This window comes from Nerophis ophidion, linkage group LG09, assembly GCF_033978795.1.
Source record: "Nerophis ophidion isolate RoL-2023_Sa linkage group LG09, RoL_Noph_v1.0, whole genome shotgun sequence".
Taxonomy (NCBI): Eukaryota; Metazoa; Chordata; class Actinopteri; order Syngnathiformes; family Syngnathidae; genus Nerophis; species Nerophis ophidion.
The window spans coordinates 18,647,974-18,674,625 of record NC_084619.1 but is presented as its reverse complement, the minus strand read 5'-3'; the positions used below and the strand labels follow the sequence as shown (position 1 = coordinate 18,674,625).

Genomic DNA, 26,652 nt, shown 5'->3' with positions numbered 1-26,652 from the left:
CTGAAGGTTGTGAAATAAACAACTGTAACACTCTTACTAATATGCGTCACACTGGGAACCCACACCAAAAAAGAATGACAAACACATTTCGGGAGAACATCCGCACTGTAACACATTATAAACGCAACAATTACCCAGAATCCCATGCATCCATGACTCTTCTTGGCTATATTATACACCACGCTAGCACCAAACCCCCCCGCCCCCCTGGTTATATTATACACCCCCCCACCCCCCGTGCGTCGGTTGAGGTGGGCGGGGTTGGGGGCGCGGGGGTGTATAATATAACCAGGAAGAGTCATGGATGAATGGGATTTTGGGTAATTGTTGTGTTGTGTTTATGTTGTGTTACTGTGAGGATGTTCTTCCGATATGTGTTAGCCATTCTTGTTTGGTGTAGGTTCACAGTGTGGCGCATATTGGTAAGAGTGTTAAAGTTGTTTTTATCACAACCTTCAGTGTAACCTGTATAGCTGTTGACCAAGTATGCCTTGCAATCTCGTACGTGTGACGATAGAAGCAGCGCGATGCATGCGTCCGGCCGGCACGCGGATAGCATGGTGTAAAGGCGGGTGCGATGACATGTTGTATAGGACGTTAAAAGTAAAGTCATCACGGCACGCCCTCAATATTGTAGTCCGAGTGAAAATCGGAGAATGTTAGCCCCGGGTGATGTCCGGGAGAGGCAACAAAATCCGGAAACACCACGAAATAATCGGGGGGGGTCGGCGATTATGCAGCTGAGCCACATCAGTGGCCAAAGAGCCGCATGCGGCTCCAGAGCCGCGGGTTGCCAACCCCTGTTATAAAGGATAAATAAAAACATTAATGACAATTCAGTTTTGTTTGATCAGCCGGTTTACTGCCGTGTTCCAAGCACAGTTTGTGATTACTAAGGTATGTAAATAAACATTTTCAAAATCTTTCTCTGTAAAGATCTCATTTCACAACGTATACTAACATATATCTGCGGCTAATATATGAAGATATGAAGAGGTATTTTTTTATTGGGGACAACCATTTTATTGTAACAAAAAATATTTGGAATGTAATTAAGATGGGGATGTCCAAACTTTTTCACCTAGGGCCGCATATTTTAAAGTCAAAGTATGCGCGGGCAATTTTAGATATATCTTTGCATCCATTCATTTTCTACCGCTTGTCCCTTTTGGGGTTGCAGGGGGGTCGCTGGAGCCTATCTCAACTGCATTCGGGCACCTCATCGCAGGGCCATTTTAGATATATCTTTGTACTGTAAAAAGAAATGTTACATTACCTTTACATTTAAAGACAAACTTAGTGTCAACTTTTACAATTATTAATTATTACGGGGGTAAATAAAACAACAGTAAAATTGTACAAAAAATAGAGCAAAAAGACGTAATGTAATGAGAAAAAGCTGACGTTTTGATACTAGTAACACATAGCTTTTGTCTTTAAATATACATGTCTGTGTTTATCTTCTTTTTTTTTTTTTTTACAATACAAAACAATTCCAAAATGGCCTCGACATCATTTTCAGTATGCGACCCTTGGTGGAAACAGTTAGGACACCTTTGTTTGACAGTGTACAAACAAAAAAAGTCATGGTGTAAAATTGTCTCTGCAAACATTATTTTGGCAACATTGTGACAAGCAGACCAGCCAACAAGACCCGCCTTTGTATGAAATTGTCAGCTTTTCCCACATTACATCACAAATGTTTGCATTTTTTTTTATTTTAATTTAAACATTCTTACTAGTATTTTTTAATCTCAAAATTTGCTGTGAGCCACACTTTGGACACACTTTTGTAACCATCATATTTCTTTGCATGGTCAGATAATTCTAACATTTAAAAAACATGCAATTGTATGCAATTTCTCTTTAAAATTTGAAAGAACGATTATGTTTAGTAAGAAAGACAATGTTTTTTTTTATTAACGTACATTCGCTTTCGCAGGCCACTTAAAACGATGTGGTAAGCCGGATTTGACCCCCAGACCTAGAGTTTGACACACGTATGATAGAGGATGCAGGTTATATCAATAGTAGTGTGGGGATGGTATCTCCATCACTGCACACGTGAGGCTTGTCCTCATTGAAGCGAGGCAGAGAAATATCAGGATGAGATTCAGCAACCCCATCTCCCCTCATTGGACCAATGCTCGCCCCACAGAGTGATGTTAAAAAAAGTGAGTTTGGAAATAGGATGAACAGAGACCTGGCCTCAACCCAACTGAACTTGTGAGTGACCAACACAAAAAAATGAGGACACTTGGTTGGGGAGTGGAATGCCGTCCCACAGCAGTGTGTGACAAGCACCAGAAGGTGGTATGTGACATTGACCCTGACTTCAATAGACAAAGAATACCAAACAAGAGTCAATAGCAACAGCACAATCAACTGTTTGGCACATTTGACATGGGTGTAACACACATACTTAGTGGTGCTGCTCATCACAAATGCACACATGCACGCTCCTTGCAAACGGGGATCCATTTAAAAAGGAAATAATGCTCGTGGTATCAAAAGTAAAAACAAGAAGCTCAGATGGGCTTTCAAATCATGTGTTTATCTTTTTAGAATAGTGGGCAAATCTCCGAGCTGGCCAAACCGATACTTTTTAGGCGTACTTGTGTTGGACGTAAGAAAGGGAGATCACACTTCAAGCTACTTGTTTTTAGAGGCCCAGAAAAAGATGTGTGGTTACAGGATGGCTCCATACACACGACTCACATGACAACAATCTACTATCTACACAATATACTGTTTAGTTCCCATTGCTTACGCCAAGGGTGTCAAACGTACAGCCCATGGGTCATATCAGGCCCGCGAATAGGTCTAATCTGGCCCGCATGACGATTTTGCTAAGTATAAAAGTGAACTGCAATTTTAATGAAAGAAACTGCCGTTCTAAATGTGTCCACAGGATGTCACAATAGCAATTCAAGTGTAACCCACATTACCCATGATACTGTTTTAAGACAACGTGTCAGCTGACTTTAAGTGCCCTTTTAATTGGGTTCCACTACTCCATTTAGCGCAGGTGCAAGCAATCAGCTGCTTATGTTTTGGCAGGCAGCAGATGGCGGCAGATTACTGCAGTATCGACGCACAATACCTTCTTTCATTTTAAATTATCCACTCAATGGATGAAATAACAACACAGTAAGATGCAAAGACTTAAGTCAAAATGACCATCACCTTTGAATCACTTAGAGTTCTGTGCAGCGCTCGCAATTGGTTGATGGCACAATGTGCACCCTGAACTCCATTGTGAAAATATGTGTTTCTACATTTGTTGTTTGTTCTATTGTTTTTAATGCTTAAATCGATGCTGTTCACGTCGATGCTGATTAAGTTTGTAGTTATGTTACCTTGATTTCCGCTGTGGTGTCATGTTGATAATTGTTTTGTTTATATTATAATTCTGATATTTGGATGATGATAAATTAATCTGTTGTGGCAGTTGCGGATGTCACCAGTGTGGTGGTTTGAGAAAACACTTGGTTGCTTTTTCCAAACACGTCATAAATGCTGAACTGCCGACATGAGAATGCTAAACAGGTAGTGCTTAAGGTTTAATGGTTTTCTAAACACACTGAAACAAAGTTTAAGTTCATTATGTTCTTGAAAATGCACCAATTTTTTCCTCAGAATTTTCAAATGTAGATTATTTGTAATATGTATATTTTCAGAATGTGCCTGTTCAATTCTTTGTAAACAGGGTAAAACACAGAAAACAATCTGAAATTGTCTTTACTTTAAAGTTATTATGCCATGATTTTACCAGTCCGGCCCACGTGGGAATATATTTCCAGACGTGGCCCCTGAGCTAAAATTAGTTTGACACCCCTGGCTTACGCTATTAATGTGTAGCATTATGACGCATTGTTGGGCTCTCTCTGCTAAGTGAAGTGATGTGAATTATATTTATATAGCGCTTTTCTCTAGTGAATCAAAGCACTTTTACATAGTGAAACCCAATATCTAAGTTACATTTAAAGCAGTGTGGGTGGCACTGGGAGCAGGTAGGTAGTAACGTGTCTTGCCCAAGCGACACAACGGCAGTGACTAGGATGGCGGAAGCGGGAATCGAACCTAGAACCCTCAAGTTGCTGGCACGGCCACTCTACCAACCGAGCCATGCCGCCCCAGTGATGACAACATAGTTTGGCAAATAAGAGGAGTGCGAGGTACCGCGACCATATAAGGGCTCAAAGGGTTTCACTGTACCTTCATAACAAGGAATGAGGGGCCGCGTCCTGCCCTGGAGATTGGGCTGAATGATGGAGCAGTATCCGTGCGGCAGGATGTGCTCCGAGTCGTAGTAGACATTTTTCCAGCGATGGGCACACGCCTGCAGGAAATAAAAGAACAACTTTCTGTCAGTCCGTGCACAGCATCCAGATTGACCTCAGCTGCACTGTATTTGTTCAAGACTGCTCTCTCGCTGGGCTGGAGTCAGAGCGTCTCAGTGGATGTGGAACCATCTTCAATGAGCTGCCGGCTACACTCCGCTGGGCGCATGTCTCAAATGCAGCCCTGACGGCGCTGTGAGCAGATTTGGGTCCATTTTAAGAAACACATACTAAAGCAACTGTGTGTAACAATATGACCTTGAATGAAAACGTTTAAATGCTTTGGTTTAAACGCTGGAGTGTGATAATAAGGACATAACATAGTAACCCCAGATAACTAGTTCCAGTAAGTCATAGTAGCAGTACATTGGTGGATCAGCCAGGACACCTTTCACAAGGGGTTAGCGCAAGCATTCTTGCTAACTTTGCTGTTCAGAGTTGTGTGCAGTTCACTTCTTCAGTCAGATATCGCCAGAGGCTCACTGTAATATGAATCATCAAAAATACTAGAAACCCAACAATTACGGTTAATACAATAGATATGTTAAAAGGTTGCTTCCTTGGCAAGCCTCCTTATTGAAATACTGTAATTCACACGTGTCCAAACTAGGGCATCTTCCATTTGGCCCGCGAGACGGCAGGAGTTTAATACACAAATTGACCAGGAACGATGTATCCATATCATTTATATGGACATATCCAGTGGTCTGAATGCTGCAATCCTGTCAACATACTGTGCCCAACGAAAGTAACTCTGCCATTAACAGTACTTGAAAGACAATAAAGGAGAGCATTAACTTCTATGACCCAATCTAAACAACCTTCCCTAGTCATGGTGCAGGAAAAAAAAATCAACCTGTACAAAAATTCTACAAACATGGCCACACATAACACAACCTGCTCAATGAAAAAACGTCCAATCAACATAAAACATAAAATCTATTACAAGGGATGATGGGAAACATCAAACCGCTCTCTCCATGCTTATCCATGTTTGGCACATTTTAGCTGCTTGATATTTCTGATTCATTAACAAACTTTAAGGAGGTTGCCACAGAAGTAAACAAGGTAGGAGTTGAACTTTAACAAACACTTAACCATTATAATAATATGGACTGATGTATATATATATATATATATATATATATATATATATATATATATATATATATATATATGTATATATATATATATACCAATGTGCCCCCCGACCCCCCCAGAAAGTTTGGACCCCTTGCTGTAATTGTACCAGTTGGACAGAAGGAATGGTTTCCTTTTTGTTGAATTAAAACAAGCTGTTCAATGTCAAAATATCGAACTAGCGTCATGCAAACTCTTTATGGTTTACCACAGACAATTTGTTACGATGCCTTTAAAAATAAACACCAGTTTGCTGCCTGGATGCATAATAATCAATATTCTATTTAGTAAAATTGTAATACAATACAATACAAACTAAAATAGTAATCAAATTAAATCTAAAATAATGGTACTAAAAAGCAATTGAAATAAATAGAAAAAATGGGACTATAATTTGGCAACTACTAACGTCAAATCAAATTAAAAATAATGGCACCATCATTTTGCAACTACTAAAATATAATATGATAAAATAATAATAGTTGCATCATTTTTTGAAATCATAGTTTTATAGATACGACCAAATGGTTGTTGCCTTCTTCAATATTTTACAGTATTTTGACACATTACATTACTAAGTTAAATTGCCAATTTATTAGGTACAGAATCAAAAAATTTATAAAATACAATGCTTTTATAATGCATATATATATATATATATATATATATTTATATATATATATATATATACATATATATATATATATATATATAGATATATGTATATATGACTAATAGACTCAAGAACTCCTTTGTCCCACACGCCATTAGACTGTACAACTCCTCTCTGGGACGGGGGACAGGGGGTATTAGGATGACAGGGGATGCAAAACATTAACAGTGCAATACGTTTTCATAACATGGTCACTACTGCCTACTTTGTCTTGTTATATTCTTATTTTACTGTTATATTGTTATTCCCATTTTTTTTATTCTTTTTGTAATATTTCTCTATTTTGTTTCCTTTTAAACCCCCATTATTTACTTTTTTCTTTAAATTGAAAGAATCAATAAAGTACTATCTATCTATCTATATATATATATATATATATATATATATATATATACATATATATATATATATATATATATATACATATATATATATATATATATATATATATATATATATATATATACATATATATATATATATCCATCCATCCATTTATACCGCTTATTCCCTTTTGGGGTCGCGGGGGGCGCTGGCGCCTATCTCAGCTACAATCGGGCGGAAGGCGGGGTACACCCTGGACAAGTCGCCACCTCATCGCAGTATATATATATATATATATATATATATATATATATATATATATATAATTGCAAATTACAACCACAATAAGAAACTTGTTGTTCAACTCTGACATTATTATCCTGACATCATTTTGCTTGTAATGGATCTCATTAGATTTTGGATAAGATACAACTTAAGTAGATTTGGGATCAACATGCTTTTTATGGAGCCTTTAGTTCAACCCCAAACTCATCAGACTGAAACAGGCGGTCAAATTGAGTGTAAACCCTCGATGCCAGTGTGTGTGTGTGTGTGTGCATGCGCACGCACACAAAGACCATGACATGAGCTAGTGTTACAAAAGAACGACTTAGCAAACACTCAACATAAAAATAGCGAGTAATAAAATGACCTGAAGCTTAGAAAAAAAGACAACAATGGCGGCAGTGCTATTGTTATGTTCTTGCTGAGTGAGAGCAGAACCTCAGAAAAAAAACATCTGCCAAGCAGCCGCTTCTCTTCCACCCTGTGGCGCTGTAACGTGAGCTTCTTTCGATGATGACAAAAAAATAACTATTAAAAAAAAAAAAAAAGCAGACCAGCAACACGTGGACTATGAAAAGTCAGCACCTTTTTTATTTTACACCTTTGAAGATTGCACAACATGTTGCAGACAAAAGGTTATGTAAGTTCTCATTTACATTCCTGACAGCCAGGGTGAGAAGGAAAGTAGGACCAATAGAATCACACAAGTGTATATAAAAAACATCATGCAGGGTCAACAGGTCCCCAAGTGAACTTTGGCATCTTCTAAAATAGATTCCTGTCATGTTTCCTCCCGGAAGAGGAAGGCAATCGGAAGCTAAATAGTGTTTACTGTAAATCTTAGTGACTCAAGAGGATTTTGACACTTGCGTTGGTTCTCTTTTAGTGTAAGAGGTGCTTAGTAGGTCATCAAGAGACACTAAACAGACCTGCTTACTCTACCTATACTGTATATAACAATATATTCTTTAAGATGTGTCATTTTTTTCTATGTGCACACTGTTAGAGAAGTGTTTCATATCATGTAAATTGTCAGTCAAGTAAAACATTATTTTTTTACTGCAATGGTTCACTTCTTTGTATGTAAAATAAGAATGACATAGTGTATCACACCTTTGTTTATCGTTTAGGTAACTAGTGTCCAAACATTTTCCATTGAGGGCCGCATTGTGAAAAGTCAAAGCATACAGGGACATTTTGATATATATTTTGGTAATCATTTTTTATTTCAATTTGTATGGATAAATTATAAAATCTACAAGCAGATCTTTAAAGACAAAATATTGTGTCAGTTTTGTTTTTGTAGGTGACATAGCGTAGTGTCATTAGTTATTAGTACCAAAATGTCAGCTTTTTCTCATTTTTTCTTGGATTTTAATGACTGCTGTCCAAAGATTAATATTTTACATCAGATTAATCAAACTTTTAAATTGTGACTAATCATGACTAATCACAGTAAATTAATTTCTTGCATAATTCAAATCACTTTAAAAAAGTACCCCAATATGTTGACACAAATGCTATTTAATTGTCAGCATACACAATAATTTTTTTTTCATGTTTACACCAGTTAGTGAGTCATCTTTGCACTTGCGTATGCATTGACCTGATCATTGCCCTGTAACAGATAGATAGAATAGAAAGTACTTTATTGATCCCTGGGGGAAATTCAGCTCACACCAACTTTCAGGTAACTATCCGCGGTTAAAGCAAAGGAGCATGTGAGATCCAAATAAATTGTGTGATTAATGTCATGTCTTGTGATCATGTTTTGCTTAGTTATGTACTGTTACTTCAAGACTCCATTAGTTCCGTTTTTTTCACCATGGCGACCCATTAGTTTCACTTGTCTCATGTGTTGGACTCACGCACCTGTTTTTAATCACAGAGACTATTTAAGCCTGTCATTTTCAGTTGCTCATTCTGGCGTCATTTTTTCATGATCTTTTCACACTCTGCGTCTTCTTGCAATTTCGTAGTCCATGCTGCCCTGCTCACGTCATCACAAGTACGTTTTTTTGTTTATTTATGCCAAAGATAGTGTCTTCTGTTTTATGTCCTTAGTATACATCAAAGTGCTTTTCTGTTCCCTGCGTTAAGTTTTGTATGTACCTCCGCTGCGAGCGCCTTTTGTTTGTACCCTTTTTTGAGTAGAAATTAAAAATGTTCCTACCTTGAAGCTATGACTGGTCTAGTCCGATTGCATCCTGGGAAAACAATCCTCGCAGCAAGCTGCGACCCCCCCCCATCGTGACAATTATTCTGCCTTGAGACACAGTTACTGTGCTTTTTTTTGTGATTAATCACATGAGCTAACTTGGTGAATTTGATAGCCCTATTTTTTTACTGTTGTTTTTTTGTTTGATTTTTTTTCCACAATGTGCTGTGGGCCAATAAAACTCAATCAAAGGGCCGCAAATGGCACTAACTCGCACTTTGGACACCCTTCCCAGCAGGCAATGTTGATTATACAAACATGTCCTGTAAAACTGACCTTAAAACAACGCTGCAATATAGTTGCATTTTGTAAATTGAACATTGGTGTCTTACGTTGGATCCACTTTGTTGGTTGGGAAATGACCAGATTTCAATGATCAAATCAATGTCCCAACCTGACATTGAACAAAAGTTGTCAAAAAAGGATGTTGTTTCAATGTTGTATTTGTGTTGGAAAATGACCAAAATTTAAAGGTAAAATCAACGACAGAACCCAACATTGATTAAACGTCACCAAAAAGCATTTTGTTCCAACGTTAAGTTTGAGTTGTGCAACGTCAGGACCTAATTCAACAACTTCTCATAGTCGTTTTAGTCTTGTGCCTGCTGGGTTAGGTTGGGACTGTGTTACACTTGTATGACCATTGAGAATGTAAAAATTACACCAATATTGCAGGTTGTATGGTATACAGCAGTGGTCCACAACCACCGGTCCAGGGACCGGTACTGGTCCGGGATGCATTTGCTACCGGGCCGCACAGAAACATTAATTGATGTATAAACTACCGTATTTTCTTCGAATTAACTTTCGCCAGTTCCACTAAACACACCAATATGATGGTAAATAGATATATATATTACAACTCCTTTGTTAGAGTACATGGGACAATGCACATTAATGGACATCCATCCATCCATCCATTTTCTACCGCTTATTCCCTTTTGGGGTCGCGGGGGGCGCTTGCGCCTATCTCAACTACAAATGGGCGAAAGGCGGGGTACACCCTGGACAAGTGGCCACCTCATCGCAGGGCCAACACAGATAGACAGACAACATTCACACTCACATTCACACACTAGGGCCAATTTTCTTGTTGCCAATCAACCTATCCCCAGGTGCATGTCTTTGGAGGTGGGAGGAAGCCGGAGTACCCGGAGGGAACCCACGCATTCACGGGGAGAACATGCAAACTCCACACAGAAAGATCCCGAGCCTGGGATTGAACCCAGGACTGCAGGACCTTCGTATTGTGAGGCAGACGCACTAACTCCTCTGCCACCGTGAAGCCCATACAACATTTTAATGTACCAGATTGTAGCCAAAGGCACATTTTTTTTTTGCTGTTTTTATATGCACTACTTAGAAAGCCGGTCCGTGAAAATAATGCATACATTAAACCGGTCCCTGGTGGAAAAAAGGTTGGGGAACCTTGGTATACAGTGAAACCTCAATTTAAAAATCCCTTCTATTTGCAAACTTTTTGATTTACGAACTTTTGAAATGGCCCATGTATGACTCTGTGTGCGAACCATGTGTCCATGACAAAAACGCAAGGTGTGTCATTGCAGCAGAGGCGAAGCCTTCCACTCACTTTCTGCACAAGACATAGCCAGGTTTCAGCGCATCATTTATAATGTTTGCCTTTTGTGTTTTTTTCCCCTTTTGACTAGTTTTTGTCCATTTTGCTAACTCAAAATGAGCCCCACCCCCAAAAAGAAACAGGTAATACTTGTGAAAAAAAAAAAAAAAGACTATTTGCAGTGAGTACTGTACATTAATAGCGCTTGCAAGTATAACTGTCGAAAATTGCTTTGACACAACAAGTTTTAATTGTGAAGAAACCTGACATTTCTGGAAAAATATGCCAGAGCAGACTTATTGCACAGTGAGGAAAAGATACGACAAGCACAACTCTTAGTTTTTCTCTCTCCCTCTATCTGTCTGCTCTTTTCATTCAGCTCTTTGTCCATGTGAGTGGAGTTCACTTTAATAAATGTTTATTACTGTAGCAATATGGTTAAGGATTTCTGATCGTTTGGGAGGGCACCATAGTGGCTTCTATGTGTGTACGCGTGTTGGCAAAACAGCACATACAGCACCGATCAGCTTGTTTTTTAAATAGAAGGTGGATCATCACCACCTTGTCATGTTCGTTTGATATACAGTACTGTGCAGCACTTTATATTGTTTTCAAAGTGTATGAACCTTAACTAAAATATGGACTTTTGTCAAGACTGGAACTCCATCCATCATCCATCCATCCATCCATCCATTTTCTACCGTTTGTACCTTTTGGGATGGCGGGGGGTGCTGGAGCCTATCTCAGCTGTATTCGGGCAGAAGACGGCGTACACCTTGGACAAGTCTCCACCTCATCGCAGGGCCAACACAGATAGACAGACAACAATGACACTCACATTCACACACTAGAGCCAATTTATTGAGGCCATTCAACCTATCCCCAGGTGCATGTCTTTGGCAGTGGGAGGAAGCCGGAGTACCCGGAGGGAACCCAAGCAGTCACGGGGAGAACATGCAAACTCCACACAGAAAAATCCCGAGCCTGGGATTGAACTCAGGACCTTCGTATTGTGAGGCACATGCACCTGGAATGCTGGAAGTCATTATTCATTTTCCCAGCATTTTTTAATGCTGGAAGTCATTATTCATTTTTACAGTGTTTTTTATGGGGAACCATGTTCAAGAACCAATAAAGTTCGTAAATTGAGGTATATTCTAGATCTGATTTTTTTTTTTTTTAACTGAAGTGCCTTGCTAAAAGGCACTTCAAACAGCAAATTGCCATATTTTTGGTCTTGTCACGTATGATCCACAGCTCTAGCTTTAGTGCTTAAAGACCACAATCCTTCTTCTGCTCCATGTAAAAAAATATATAACTTAAGTCATAAATTGATGATATAGTACAGAAATAAAATAGAACTAGTGGCGCCCCAGGCATAGAATGAGCGACTATAGGCGGCAGATGTGATGTTGAGACACATGATGGTACTATTTTTGAAACAATGATGTTGTTATAATCAGACCCAGTTGTCATTCATCAACTCACCAGTATTCTGCCGTCGGCTCTGTTCTGGCGGGCCAGGCTTACTCCCATCCACTCGTCGTCTCTGTCCCCTTGGCACGTCTTCCCACAAGACTCTCGGGGCCTGTTTCCTAAAGGACAATGAGAGCAGTTTGTAGACGTCACGGCGTCAAGACAAAGGTTGAGGGGAAAAGAAACGTGTCTGCTATTGTCTAACTACGTGCTCCCGGCTCGTCGTTTTGGCAAACACTATGAGCACAGCTGCAGGACGCTGAAAGAGCACAACATTAGATGTTTACATGTGCTTAGGTAAAGTCCAAGGAGTGCTTTGGTGTGTTTAAAGGACAGGTTGTACTGCAAAAAAGGTTAGTCAAAGATACTTTAATGCCAGGCACGCTCTGCTTTAATAAAGGGCCTATTACAAAAACGCTTGGCAAAGATCCTTTATATGTCAGAAGCGCTGTGCTTTTTTAAGGGCCTACTCCAAAAACACTAGTCAAAGATCCTCTACATGTCAAGACTGATCAGTTGTTTTTAAGGACCTACTGCAAAAACACAGGTAAAAGATCCTCCACATGCCAGGCGAATTTCACTGTTTTTGAGGACCTACTGCAAAAATTAAAGTTGAAGTACCAATGATTGTCACAAACACACACTAGGTGTGGCAAAATTATTCTCTGCATTTGACCCTTCACCCTTGATCACCCGCTGGGAGATGAGGGGAGCAGTGAGCAGCATCGATGGCCGCGCCCGGGAATCATGTTTGTTGATTTAACCTCCAATTCCAACCCTTGATGCGGAGTGTCAAGCAGGGAGGTAATGGCTCCCATTTTTATGGACGGTGGCGTTTCTGGGTGTTGTTGATGAATGGCTTTCGCTTTGCATAGTAGAGTTTTAACTTGCACTTACAGATGTAGCGACAAACTGTAGTTTTTCTGAAGTATTCCTGGGTCTATGAGGTGATATCCTTTACACACTGAAGTCGGTTTTTGATGCTGATGTTTGAGGGATCCAAGGTCACGGGCACTCAATGTTACATGCAGTGACTTATCCAGATTCTTTAAACCTTTTGATGTTATTACGGACCTTAGATAGTGAAATTCCTAAATTCCTTGCAATAACTTGGTGAGAATTGTTGTTCTTAAACAGTTCGACAATTTGCTCACGCATTTGTTCACAAAGTGGTGACCTTAACCCCATCCTTGTTTGTGAATGACTGGGCATTTCATGGAAGCTGCTTGTATACCAAATCATGGCACCCACCTTTTCCGAATTAGTCTGTTCACCTGTGGAATGTTGCAAATAATCGTTTGACAAGCATTCCTCAACTTCCTCAGTCTCTTTTGCCAGTTGTGCAAGCTTTTTTGAAACATGTTGCAGGCATCAAATTCCAAATGAGCTAGTATTTGCAAAAAATAACAGAGTTTTTCAGTTCGAATGTTAAGTATCTTGTCTTTGCAGTCTATTCAAATAAGTATACCGTATTTTTCGGAGTATAAATCGCACCTGCCGAAAATGCATGATAAAGAAGGAAAAAAACATGTATATAAGTCGCATTTTTGGGGGAACTTTATTTGACAAAACCCAACGCCAAGAATAGACATTTGAAATGCAATTTAAAATAAATAAAGAATAGTGAACAACAGGCTGAATAAGTGTACGTTATATGACACATAAATAACCAACTGAGAAGTCATAAAAATGGGGTCCCACAGTAAATTTTTGGGGTCCGACTTTTTTGTGAGCGGTTTGAAAACAAATGATAAACGTAAGCATTGTCCTGTTATATGTCATATTATATACCGTATTTTTCGGAGTATAAGTCGCACCTGCTGAAAATGCATAATAAAGAAGGGAAAAAAAACATATATAAGTCGCACTGGAGTATAAGTCGCATTTTTGGGGGAAATGTAAAATCAAACACCAAGAATAGACATTTGAAAGGCAATTTAAAATAAAAAAAGAATAGTGAACAACAGGTTGAATAAGTGTACGTTATATGACGCATAAATAACCAACTGAGAAGGTGCCTGGTATGTTAACGTAACATATTATGGTAAGAGTCATTCAAATAACTATAACATATAGAACATGCGATACGTTTACCAAACAATCTGTCACTCCTAATAGCTAAATCCGATGAAATATTATACGTCTAGTCTCTTACGTGAATGAGATAAATAATATTATTTCATATTTTACGGTAATTTGTAAATAATTTCACACATAAGCCGCTCCAGAGTATAAATAGCACCCCCGGCCAAACTATGAAAAAAACTGTGACTTATAGTCCGAAAAATACGGTAAGTGGAAAAGGATTTGCAAATCATTGTATTTTGTTTTTATTTACGATTTACACAACGTGCTAACTTCACTGGTTTTGGGTTTTGTACATCCACATTGACTACTTTCTACTTGATATTAAATTACTTTCATCTATATGCAATAAGGTTTTGGGGTTTGTTCTTCAAAAAGGTAACCAAATAACCTCTACGTACATATAATGAACATTTTGTTGTTTTTAGGGACCTATTGCAAAATCACTGGTCAAATATTATCTATAGTTCTGTTTTGAGAACAAATAGGAAAACACACATCAAAGGTCCTCCATTAGACAGGAACGCTCTGCATAATGCTAGTCAAAGATACTCTACTGTAAATGGCAGTGAGAAGTGACATTATCTCAGAGTATTTATCACATGTAGTTAAAACAATGAAACAATGATCCACAGAGTAGAACTGATGAATTGTGGGAGGCGGAAATTTGACTTTTTTTTGGCTCCCTTACAAACCCCGTTTCCATATGAGTTGGGAAATTGTGTTAGATGTAAATATAAACGGAATACAATGATTTGCAAATCCTTTTCAACCCATATTCAATTGAATGCACTACAAAGACAAGATATTTGATGTTCAAAGTCATAAACTTAATTTTTTTTTTGCAAATAATAATTAACTTAGAAATTCATGGCTGCAACACGTGCCAAAGTAGTTGGGAAAGGGCATGTTCACCAATGTTTTACATCACATTTTCTTTTAACAACACTCAATAAACGTTTGGGAACTGAGGAAACTATTTGCTGAAGCTTTGAAAGTGGAATTCTTTCCTATTCTTGCTTGATGTACGGCTTAAGTTGTTCAACAGTCCGGGGTCTTGTTGTTGTATTTTACGCTTCATAATGCGCCACACATTTTCGAAGGGAGAAATGTCCGGACTGCAGGCGGGCCAGGAAAGTACCCGCACTCTTTCACTACGAAGCCACGCTGTTGTGACACATGACTTGGCAATGTTTTGCTGAAACAAGCATGGGCGCTAATGATAACGTTGTTTGGATGACAACATACTGTATGTTGCTCCAAAACCTGTATGGACCTTTCAGCAATAATGGTGCCTTCACAGATGTGTAAGTTACCCCTGCCTTGGGCACTAATACACCCCCATACCATCACAGATGCTGGCTTTTGAACTCTGCGCCTATAATAATCCGTATGGTTATTTTCCTCTTTGTTCCGGACGACACCACGTCCAAAGTTTCCAAATATAATTTGAAATGTGGACTCCTCAGACCACAGAACACTTTTCCACTTTGCATCAGTCCATCATAGGTGAGCTCGGGCCCAGCCAAGCCGAAGGTGTTTCAGGATATTGTTGATAAATGGGTTTCGCTTTTCATAGTAGAGTTTTAACTTGCACTTACAGATGTAGCGACCAACTTTAGTTACTGACAGTGGTTTTATGAAGTGTTCCTGAGCCCATGTGGTGATATCCTTTATACACTGATGTCAGTTTTTGATGCTGTACCGCCTGAGGGATCAAAGGTCCATAATATCATCGCTTACGTGCAGTGATTTCTCCAGATTCTCTGAGCCTTTTGAAAATTTTACGGACCGTAGATGGTAAAATCCCTAAATTCCTTGCAATAGCTCGTTGAGAAATGTTGTTCTAAAACTGTTCGACAATTTGCTTACAAAGTGGTGACCATTGCCCCATCCTTGTTTGGGAATTATATAGCATTTCATGGAATGTGCTTTTACACCCAATCATGGCACCCAACTGTTCCCAATTAGCCTGCACACTTGTGGGGTGTTCCATATAAGTGTTTGATGAGCATTCCTCAACTTTATCACTATTTACTGCCACCTCTCCCAACTTCTTTGTCACGTGATGCTGGCATCAAATTCTAAAGTTAATGATTATTTGCAAAAAAAAAAAAAACTTTTATCAGTTTGAACATCAAATAAGTTGTCTTTATAGCACAGGGGTCAAACTCAAATACAGAGTGGGCCAACATTTTAAACGGAACAAAGCCGCGGGGCAAGGTTGAACAAATTTACCTTTTAATAGGGACCCAAACAAGTTTTGCATTAAATATTGAACAAGCAAGGCTTATATAACTTTAGTGACATGCAAAATCAGTTTAAAATAATAATAATAATAATTAAAAGAATATCAATGGCATATCAAATAAAATTTAAATAAAAATTGTATGTCGTTTTTTTAATTTGCAATCTCCCGAGGTAAATATCAAATTTTTTACACAGGCTAACAATACATTTGAAAATAAAATAACAATAATGAATGAACCAAACATTCAAGCCTTGAAGTAGCAAGAGAAAATGCATGAATAAAACGTTAATTATTGGTCAGTTTGCTGGAAGTTTCCCGGAAGAGTTAGTGCTGCAAGGGTTTCTGGGTATTTGTTCTGTTGTGTTACGGTGCGGATGTTCACCCGAAATGTGTTTGTCATTCTTGTTTGGTGTGGGTTCACAGTGTGGCACATATTTGTAACAGTGCTAAAGTTGTTTATACGGCCACCCTCAGTGTGACCTGTATGGCTGTTGACCAAGTATGTCTTGCATTCACTTGTGCGTGTGTGTGTGTAAAAGCCACAAATATTATGTGACACGCTGTTAGTATGGAGGAAAAGCGGACGTGACGACAGGTTGTAGAGAACGCTAAAGGCAGTGCCTTAAATGCACGCCCCCAATATAGTTGTCCAGGTGGAAATCAGTAGAAATTCGGGAGAATGGTTGCCCCGGGAGATTTCCAGGAGGGGCACTGAACTTCGGGAGTCTATCGGGAAAATTAGGAGGGATTGGCAAGTATGAGTATTAGCGGTGAATGCGGTGTTACAGCGGCACCGACGCTGTATAACACTGGCGGGCCAGCTCTAATGCTAAATTGATATTGCCTCAAGGGCCAAATTAAATTACACGGCGGGCCAGAGTTTGACATCCATGTTGTAGCATATTCAACTGAATATGGGTTGAAAATGATTTGCAAATAATTGTATTCCGTTTATATTTACATCTAACACAATTTCCCAACTCATATGGAAACGGGGTTTGTACTTCATCCATCCATTTTTTTTACCGCTTGTCCCTAGAAAATACATCCAATGTAGCGAAACAATAGCCTTGTCTATTATGTGAGTGCTGCAGGTTGTCTCCTAAAAAGGCTGTATTATGTTTGGCTAAAAAAAGACATTTGGGGGAGTTGATCAGGATCTTGGGCTAGGAGTAACTTGGATGCTGCAGCAGCAGAACTGACTGACCTCTTCCCAAGTCCATCTCTGTGCAGCGACGCTCAGGGTTGCTGTGCAGCCGACACTTGAACACAGCACCAGGAGAGCGCACCGACATACTGTAGGTCGAGTTGGCCCTGGGGGCCCCGACTATGACCCTGTGCACACCAGGAGAGGGCAGGTCACACCAAGCCATTACAAAGTCACCTTCTGTCAGCAAACATCAGTATTTTTTTGTGGAAAAACATGAACTCACCAGCGTGTGTTGTCGTGGTAATGCTCCAGCACCGAGTAGCCAAAAAAACTCGAATTAGGTCCACGGAAAACCACAGGATGTTCTAAGTCTATGTTGTAGGAAAAAACCACTGAAATAGAAAGGCAGACGTATAAAACAGCTTGGACTCCTGTTTTCTGTCTTCGACGAGAAGCCATCCTTTTGCGCATCGTGCGTAATTTGGGGCAAAAATAAAAATAAAAATACACAACTAATGTTAAGTGATTTCCCCGCTCTTTTTGTAGTATGTGGACTGAAACGGGAGGAGAAAAGTTAACGGTCCGGAGAATAACGGTGCGTCAGCTTGTCTCCATTCTGCGTGTGTCCGTCTGACAAAGTTGGAGGCTGCACTCTGGCTGCTTGCCGCCGAGATTACGGAGTGGTTATACACAGCGGCAAGCTAACGGGGCGTAGCCCAGGCGGGACAGGAAGCAGCTGAAAATGGGCAACAAAATAAAAGCGCGTGTTGGTAGTGAAGTTGAAAGCAGTGGTTCTCAACCTTTTTCAGTGATGTACCCCCTGTGAACATTTTTTTAATTCAGGTACCCCCTAATCAGAGCAAAGCATTTTTGGTCGAAAAAAAAAGAGATAAAGAAGTAAAATACAGCACAATGTCATCAGTTTCTGATATATCAAATTTTATAACAGTGCAAAATATTGTTCATTTGTAGTGGTCTTTCTTGAACTATTCGGGGAAAAAATATATAAAAATAATTAAAAACGTGTTAAAAAATAAACAAGTGATTCAATTATAAATAAAGATTTCTACACATAGAAGTAATCATCAACTTAAAGTGCCCTCTTTGGGGATTGTAATCCATCTGGTTTAAAAACCTTACTTCTAAACATTTCTTCACAAAAAAAAGAAATCTTTAACATCACTATTTATGGAACATGTCCACAAAAAATCTAGCTGTCAACACTGAATATTGCATTTCTTTTCACAGTTTATGAACTTACATTCATATTTTGTTGAAGCATTATTCAATAAATATACGTTTAAAGGTTTTTTTTAATTATTGCTATTTGTAGAATATTTTTGAAAAATCTCACGTACCCCTTTGCATACGTTCAAGTACCCCCATTTGAGAACCACTGGTGTATGTACTGTAAGGGGACTTTTGTTTTGAAATAAATTGTTACATTTCACAAGAGAAAAGTAGTTATTTTGACAAATGAAATGAGGGCGGACTGCTGCCCTCTAATGGCGGTTCACCGATGCTAAACAGTTTGTAATAAATGAAAAGGAGTAGTTACTCCCAGCATTTTATGAGAGAACAGTTAGAAATTATATCGTAATTAAAATGCATTTAACTGCAACCAAGGATTATCTCCTTTGCATTTGAAATGTTTTTTTTCTTGTTCTCTTGTTTTCAAATCCATCCATTGTTTTCAAATCCATCCATCCATCCAATTCTACCGCGTGTCCCTTTCGGGGTCGCTGGAGCTTATCTTAGCTGCATTCAAGCAGAAGGCGGTGTACACCCTAGACAAGTCGCCACCTCATTGCAGTCAAAGTTAAATTATCAATGATTGTCACACACACAATAGGTGTGGGGAAATTTGTCCTCTCCATTTGACCCATCCCCTTGATCACCCCCTGGGAGGTGAGGGGAGCAGTGAGCAGCAGCGGTGGCTACGCCCAGGAATCAATTTGGTGATTTAACCCCCAATTCCAAAAATTGATGCAGAGTGCCAAGCAAGGAGGTAATGGATCCCATTTTTATAGTCTTTGGTATGACTCGGCCGGGGGTTTGAACTCACAACCTACCAATCGCAGGGCCAACACAAATAGACAAAAAACACTCACACAGTAGGGTCAATTTAGTGTTGCCAATCAAATCAATTACAAAAAATAAAATAAAGTGCATTTTTGTTTGACGCACAAAATCACAATAGTTTGTGACAAACTTTGGAAAATGTGTTAGGGGTCTAATTATTTTCAGCAAGTACTTGCTATACAAGCTTTATGTGTAGATTAAAAATGTCATGCAAAGTTTCCCTTCGCTGTGTGTAAGGCAGCTGAGACCAAAGCCAAATTCTGTCAATGATGACAAGCCGTAACAAGGGTCCTTATTTAAGCATGATGAAAAGTGGTTCTCATGTGGGAAAAGGTGCCCTATTGATCACATTACAACAGTGCAATGTCAGCATTACTTCCCAAAAAAAGATTGCGATATATTTTAACCTGTGAAGGGAACAAAAGGAGGAGGAAAGCCGACATTTGTGTAAATAAGATTTAATTTGTTATACAGAAAACGTATAGCAAGTCATATAGAGCCCCATAGTACAGTTTCCATTTTCTAATACAAATTAGTGTTTTGGGGCTGGAAAACAAGAAGAAACGTCCTCAGGGCACTAACGTAAATGTGTAGTGAGCACACGGTTAAAGGGCCATTTACAGGTTTGCACAGAAAGTGATCCAGACCACAGCACAACACAAAGAAAAACTTCTAAAGCAACAGTCAGCATCGATATGTTTATCATTTATTGCACACGCCAAACCTTATAAACACATTCAAGAATAAAAAGGACCCCGCACCTAACCCATAATAAATTAATTTTAAAGTAATGATGCGGATTCATGGAAGATTTGTGATTCTGACATATTTGAATTCCCTCATACTGTTTAGTTTTATTCCCACACTGCATACTTGAAGCCATTCGTACGTTCATTCATGCACACACAGATACACCGCATAAGTAACGCGCAGAGAAGGGTTTGATGAAATCCTTGGCAGTCTTCCCTTTCAGCAGCAGCAGTATAGTTTTCATCTCAAAGCATCGCTTAGACGCTTAACCAAGGCTGAAAGAAAAACATGGATACATTTGTACCAGGATGCAATACAGGAAGTTCAAATGTAAAGATTCACTTTTCCCACATTTTTTTATTTACAGACTTATTCCAAAATGGAATAAATTAATTTTTGTCCTCAATATTCCACACTTAATGCTCCATCATGACAATTTGAAAGTTGTTTTTGTTTAATTTTGGTATATTTATAAAAAAAAACAAGAAATGATATATAATATATATAATAAGGGTGTAACGGTACGTGTATTTGTATTGAACCGTTTCGATACGGGCGTTTCGGTTCGGTGCAGAGATGTACCGAACGAGTTTCCAGACGGACATATTAGATAAATAGATAAATAGATAAATAGATAAATAGATAGATAGATAGATAGATAGATAGATAGATAGATAGATAGATAGATAGATAGATAGATAGATAGATAGATAGATAGATAGATAGATAGATAGATAGATAGATAGTACTTTATTGAATCCTTCAGGAGAGTTCCTTCAGGAAAATTAAAATTCCAGCAGCAGTGTACAGAGTGGAGATCAATTTAAAAAAAAAAAAAAAAAGAAGTACATAATGGGGGTTTATATGGAAGCAAAATAGAGAAATATTACAATAAGAATAAAAAATAAAAAGCAACAATGGGAATAAAATAACAGTAAAATAAGAATATAGCTCGGTTGGTAGAGTGGCCGTGTCAGCAACTTGAGGGTCGCAGGTTCGATTCCCGCTTGTGCCATCCTAGTTATTGCCGTTGTGTCCTTGGGCAAGACACTTTACCCACCTGCTCCCAGTGCCACCCACACTGGTTTAAATGTAACTTAGATATTGGGTGTCACTATGTAAAGCACTTTGAGTCACTTGAGAAAAGCGCTATATAAATATAATTCACTTCACTTCACATATGTGAATAAGTATTTACAGCCTTTGTTCAATACCTTGTTGATGCACCTTTGGCAGCAATTACAGCCTCAAAATGTTTTTTAATACAATTCCACACCTTTTGCACATTATTCTTTGGGCAGTTTCTCCCAGTCCTCTTTGCTCTCAAGCTCCGTCAGGTTGGATGGGAAGTGTCCGTGCACAGCCATTTTCAGATCTTGCTAGAAATGTTCTAATGGATTCAAGTCTAGGGTCTGGCTGGGTCACTCAAAGACATTTACAAAGTTGTCCTGAAAACATCCATCCATCTGTGCTGTGTGATTCGGGCCTTTGTTTTGCTGAAAGTTGAACAGTCACCCCAGTCTGAGTTCCAACACACTCTGAGGCAGGTTTTCATCCAGGTTGTGTCAGTACATTGCTGCATTCATCTTTCCCTCTATTCCAACTAGTCACCCAGTTACTGCCGCTGACAAACACCCCACTGCATGATGCTGCCACTACCATGCTTCACTGCAGGGATAATATTGGCCTGGTGATGAGCGGTGTCTGGTTTACTTTAAACATAATGCCTGGCATTTATGCCAAAGAGTTCAATCTTCGTCTCATCAGACCAAAGAATTTAGTTTTTCTTATGATCTGAGAGTCTTTTAGGTGAATTTTGTTGAACTTTTACAAAGGAATGACTTCTGTCTGGTCACTATACCTTACAGGCCTGATTGGTGGATTGCTGCAGGAATTGTTGTCCTTCTGGAAGATTTCCCTCTCTCCTCAGTGGAATGCTGTATCTCTGACAGAGTGACCATTGGGTTCTTGGTCACCATCTTGACTAGGGCCCTTCTCCCTTGATCGTTTATACAGCCGGCCAGCAGCTCTCGGAAGTGTCCTGGTGGTTCCAAACTTCTTCCATTCACGGATTATGGAGACCACTATGCTCATTGGAACCATCAAGGCAGCAGGTATGTTTTTGTACACTTCCCCAGATTAGTTATTCGAGACAATCCTGTCTCGGAAGTTTACAAACAATTATTTTGACTTCATGCCTGGTTTGTGATCTGCAAAGTGTGGGTGGGACCTTATATATAGACAGGTATGTGCCTTTCAGAATCATGTTCACCTAACAGAATTTACCACAGGTTGACTTCTATTAGGCTGTAGGAGCATCTCACAGATGATCAGTTGAAACAAGATGCTCTTGAACCCATGTTTGGGCTTCATGGCAAAAGCCGTGAACATGTGATTTCTTTGTTTTTTATTTTTGATACATTTGCAAAGAAATTCGAAAAGCTGGTTTGCGTAGTCAATCAGGGGACTTGTGGGATATTAAAATTTGTAAAATTTTACAATAAGGCTGTAAAATAACAAAATGTGGAAAAAGTGAAGCATTGAATAATTTCCAGATGCACTGTAAAACATTGACCTTGCATTTTCAAAGATAAGTAATTTTAGTTTACTGTAGCTGCAAGTTAACTTCTTTTTATCTATCCATCCATCCATTTTCCCTTCCGCTTGTCCCTCTCCAGTGCTTAAATTAAAATGTTACCTAAAGCATTGTGTTTTCGAGTTGTTTTATTTACATTATAACAGTGATTGGCATGCATTTATACTTGTCATGGCAGACAGAAAGTTAAGTTATCTTAAACATTGCCTGTGCAGATAAGCAGGAGCGTAGGACCAAATTCTGGGCCCCTCATCTGACCCTAAACCCCAAGTTTCCACCTCATACACACACTTGGTATGTTTACATGCACTAAAAAACAATTATTGCATTGATGTGATTGAAACTAGCTTTAGAAAAACGCACCTAAAAAACCTTAATTGGGTTTTTGACTTTTTAAACATGGGATTAACATCTTCAACATATCTAGATAGACCCCTGAATAGTTTAGTTTTGGAAAAAAAAAAGAATTTTTTTTTACCCACAAAACCCCACCAAATATTCTATATAAAGTGACCAAAATATAAATTTAAATAATCATATAACCTGTCATTATTCACTTAAATATAATCATATATCTGTTAAGTGTTTCTGTACTTCAGAGTGTAAGGTCGAGGTTAGTTGATGCACATAGGATTATCATCATTGGATAATATGAATCATAATATTGATCATATAATATTATTATTATTAATGCATCAACTAGGAGTCAAGTCCTCTCCTTTCTTTAAAAACTACTGACGTCTCTTTTTCTAACTTTAATCAAGGGTCTTTGAATACAACATGGGCAAAAGAGATGCAAAAGTGAAACTAGTACATAAGGACTTCTAGTGCTTCCACAGATAGATGTATTATAGTTTTCCCCTTCTTTTATCTCCTTATCCGTATTCCAAAATGCAGGTGTTGTGTGGGAATGCCTAAAGGTGAGATTTGATAATGTTACGTCTATGTTTGGTGAAGTGTTCTATGCTAGTTTTGATGCTATTTATGTGTAATCCTGGGTGCCTGCCTGTTTCAAAACCGCTACAATAATTCCCATCCCCAAAAAGGCCAACATCTCATGCCTCAATGACTACAGACCTGTAGCACTCACCTCCATACCTGCCAAATGCATGGAGAGACTGATATTAAAACATATTAAAAAGGCAATACCAACATCCCTTGACCCCTATCAGTTCGCATACCGGTGAGAACTGATCGACCGAAGACACCATCGCTATTGTAATCCATAGGCTCTTGGAACATCTTGAATTTAAGGACACTTATGCAAGACTTCTCTTTGTTGATTTCAGCTCAGCATTTAACACAATAAGGCCAAACAGACTCATATCTAAGCTTCACAACCTTGGTCTGAACACTTTCCTCTGCAACTGGATTTTGGACTTTTTAACAAATCGCACACAGTACGTGAAAATAGGTGAGCACATTTCTGCCACGCTCATCATCAACACCGGTGCCCCACAAGGTTGTGTGCTAAGCCCTGTGCTCTTCACCCTCCTCACACATGACTGCATAGCATCTTCAACATCCAACCTCACTGTCAAATATGCCGACGACACCACGGTGCTTGGGCTCATCAGCAACAATGACGAGACAGCATACAAAGCAGAGGTCCAACAGCTGGCTTCATGGTGTGCTAAAAACAACTTAGTTCTTAACACTAACAAAACTAAAGAACTAACTGTAGACTTTCGCAGGAAATGGCAGAAAGAACACCCTCCACTCGTAATTAATAACAATCTCGTAGAAAGGGTCAAACAATTCCAGTTTTTAGGGGTGACCATCACAGAAGATCTATGCTGGGACATTAACACTGCTTCTACAGTCGGAAAGGCTCAACAACGTCTTTTCTTTCTAAGGAAACTAAAATGTGCAAACATTCCGCAGAAATCATTGATAAACTTCTACAACTGTGCCATCAGCAGCGTCCTCACCTATGGCTTTTTAGTGTGGCTCGCTAGCTGCACTAAAGCAAACCAACAGGCCCTCCAGCAAGTGGTTAAAACGGCAGGCAACATCACAAGGACCATACTCCCAGAGATGAGTGCCATGTACGCAGCTCGCTGCTTAAAACGAGTACGCAACATCCTGAAGGACAAATACCATCCAGCACATGGCCTCTTCAACCTGCTACCCTCTGGAAGGAGGTACAGATTGATTCGCGCCAGGACTACCAGAATGTCTCACAGTCTGTATCCCCAGGCTGTGAGACGGCTAAATGACAGCCTGCCTCCTTACTGCCCCCGACCATCTTATTACTTCACTCTTCACCACCTCAATAATTGTGCTCTGGACATTGCATTGCTGCAGCATCAACGCAACACCCATTAGACAGCTGACTGCTCCCCCCCACACCCCCACGTCCCTCTATACGTGTTCTCATAAACAAATGCTAAGCTTAACTGTTAACTATGGTCAACCTGCACATCAATGCAGTTTCTATGCCGCTGGACAAAGCTCAAACGAAATCTCGTTGACATGTATAAACATTAGTAAACATTTTTATTTTAACGTGTTTACTATAATTTCCTTTAATGGCACTTATTTTTTTAAGCGCGATTAATGTGAACGCTTTGTTTCCGTGTTTAGATTACAGTTCAGTGCATTGATAACATTAAATGCAGATTGTTACTGTAGCTGGTTTAGTCAGATGAGATACAAGATTAGTAGAAAGAAAAAAAAACTAGGCAGGAAGTTAAGAGGCACTTATTAGATACTTTCATACCTTAAATATGTCAAGACACCGCTTCTTCTCAAACCGGCTTCACAATAGTAGCACAACCTATTATACTATTATACTATTTATAACATGGTGGGGGAGGGGCTCTAAATATTTTTCTTCTTCATAACCAGCTAACTGGGTTCTATTAACACAGACACGATTGTATATACGGCGGATACTGCCCTCCAAAATAGTTTCTCTCGTTTTGAGGAAATAACATGAGAGGAATTGTTACGTGTAAATGGAATAAAACAAATAACATGTTTACTTGACCCTCTTCCTGGGAAACTGATCAAGGAGCTCTTTGGAAATGCTGATTATCGGTCCTGCTAGACACCGACCTCTATTTAATGATAAAACTCTGCAGCCCTTTGAGACACTAGTGATTTAGGGCTATATAAGTAAACATTGATTGATTGATTGATGTATCACCTAAGTGTTATTTATGACAATGACAATAAAAGGAATTGAATTAAAGATCAATGTTGTATTTTTTTAAAATCTGGTTTTCTTTGTACTCTTAGAGTCTTAATTTAATCAAAGCAATTGGCTATTTTAATGTTATATTACAACGTCTTTTCTTGATAAATAACATATTTAAATGGCAGGGGGAAAAAAAATTCAAACTGCAGCTTCCGGTAAATGTACTTGTTAACGAGCAAGTCAGACTATTTGGCAGTGCTCCAACAAGTGCTATTCTAGATGACTTATTTGACATTTTATGTACATTTCTAACAGGGCCTCATAAAGTTGAAAGAAAGAAAGACAACGTTTTACCATTACTTTTGACTCCTCTTTGTCCAAAACCTTTTGAGCCTGGTCTGGAGGAAACTTGAGCATGGAGGTAATCACTTTAGCCATCGTCTGTAAATGAAATCAACAAAAAGTCAAGCGAGTTACTTTTCTATTGTGTACACACACACACACACACACACACACACACACACACACACACACACACACACACACACACACACACAC

At 39.0% G+C, this 26,652-nt stretch overlaps 2 protein-coding genes across 5 annotated transcripts in view; both read right to left on the bottom strand.

Moving 5' to 3' along the window:
- itga9 (integrin, alpha 9) overlaps window positions 1-18,201 on the bottom strand; it is a 143,296-nt gene extending 125,095 nt beyond the window's left edge. The window contains exons 1-4 of the mRNA XM_061910478.1: window positions 17,808-18,201; window positions 17,582-17,709; window positions 12,051-12,157; window positions 4,219-4,342 (exon numbers count right to left, since the gene is read on the bottom strand). Of these exons, the coding sequence (XP_061766462.1) occupies window positions 4,219-4,342; window positions 12,051-12,157; window positions 17,582-17,709; window positions 17,808-17,995 (547 nt within the window). The 5' untranslated portion in view covers window positions 17,996-18,201. The remainder of the gene's footprint in view (window positions 1-4,218; window positions 4,343-12,050; window positions 12,158-17,581; window positions 17,710-17,807) is intronic.
- A 1,847-nt stretch (window positions 18,202-20,048) lies between these two features.
- Window positions 20,049-26,652, bottom strand: part of golga4 (golgin A4) — a 49,767-nt gene continuing 43,163 nt past the window's right edge. For 3 of the 4 annotated variants that reach the window (XM_061910474.1, XM_061910476.1, XM_061910477.1), the window contains 2 exons: window positions 26,449-26,535; window positions 20,049-20,631 (listed from right to left, as the gene is read on the bottom strand). In XM_061910474.1, the coding sequence (XP_061766458.1) occupies window positions 20,614-20,631; window positions 26,449-26,535 (105 nt within the window). In that variant the 3' untranslated portion in view covers window positions 20,049-20,613. The remainder of the gene's footprint in view (window positions 20,632-26,448; window positions 26,536-26,652) is intronic. The other variant, XM_061910475.1, reaches the window with a different exon arrangement.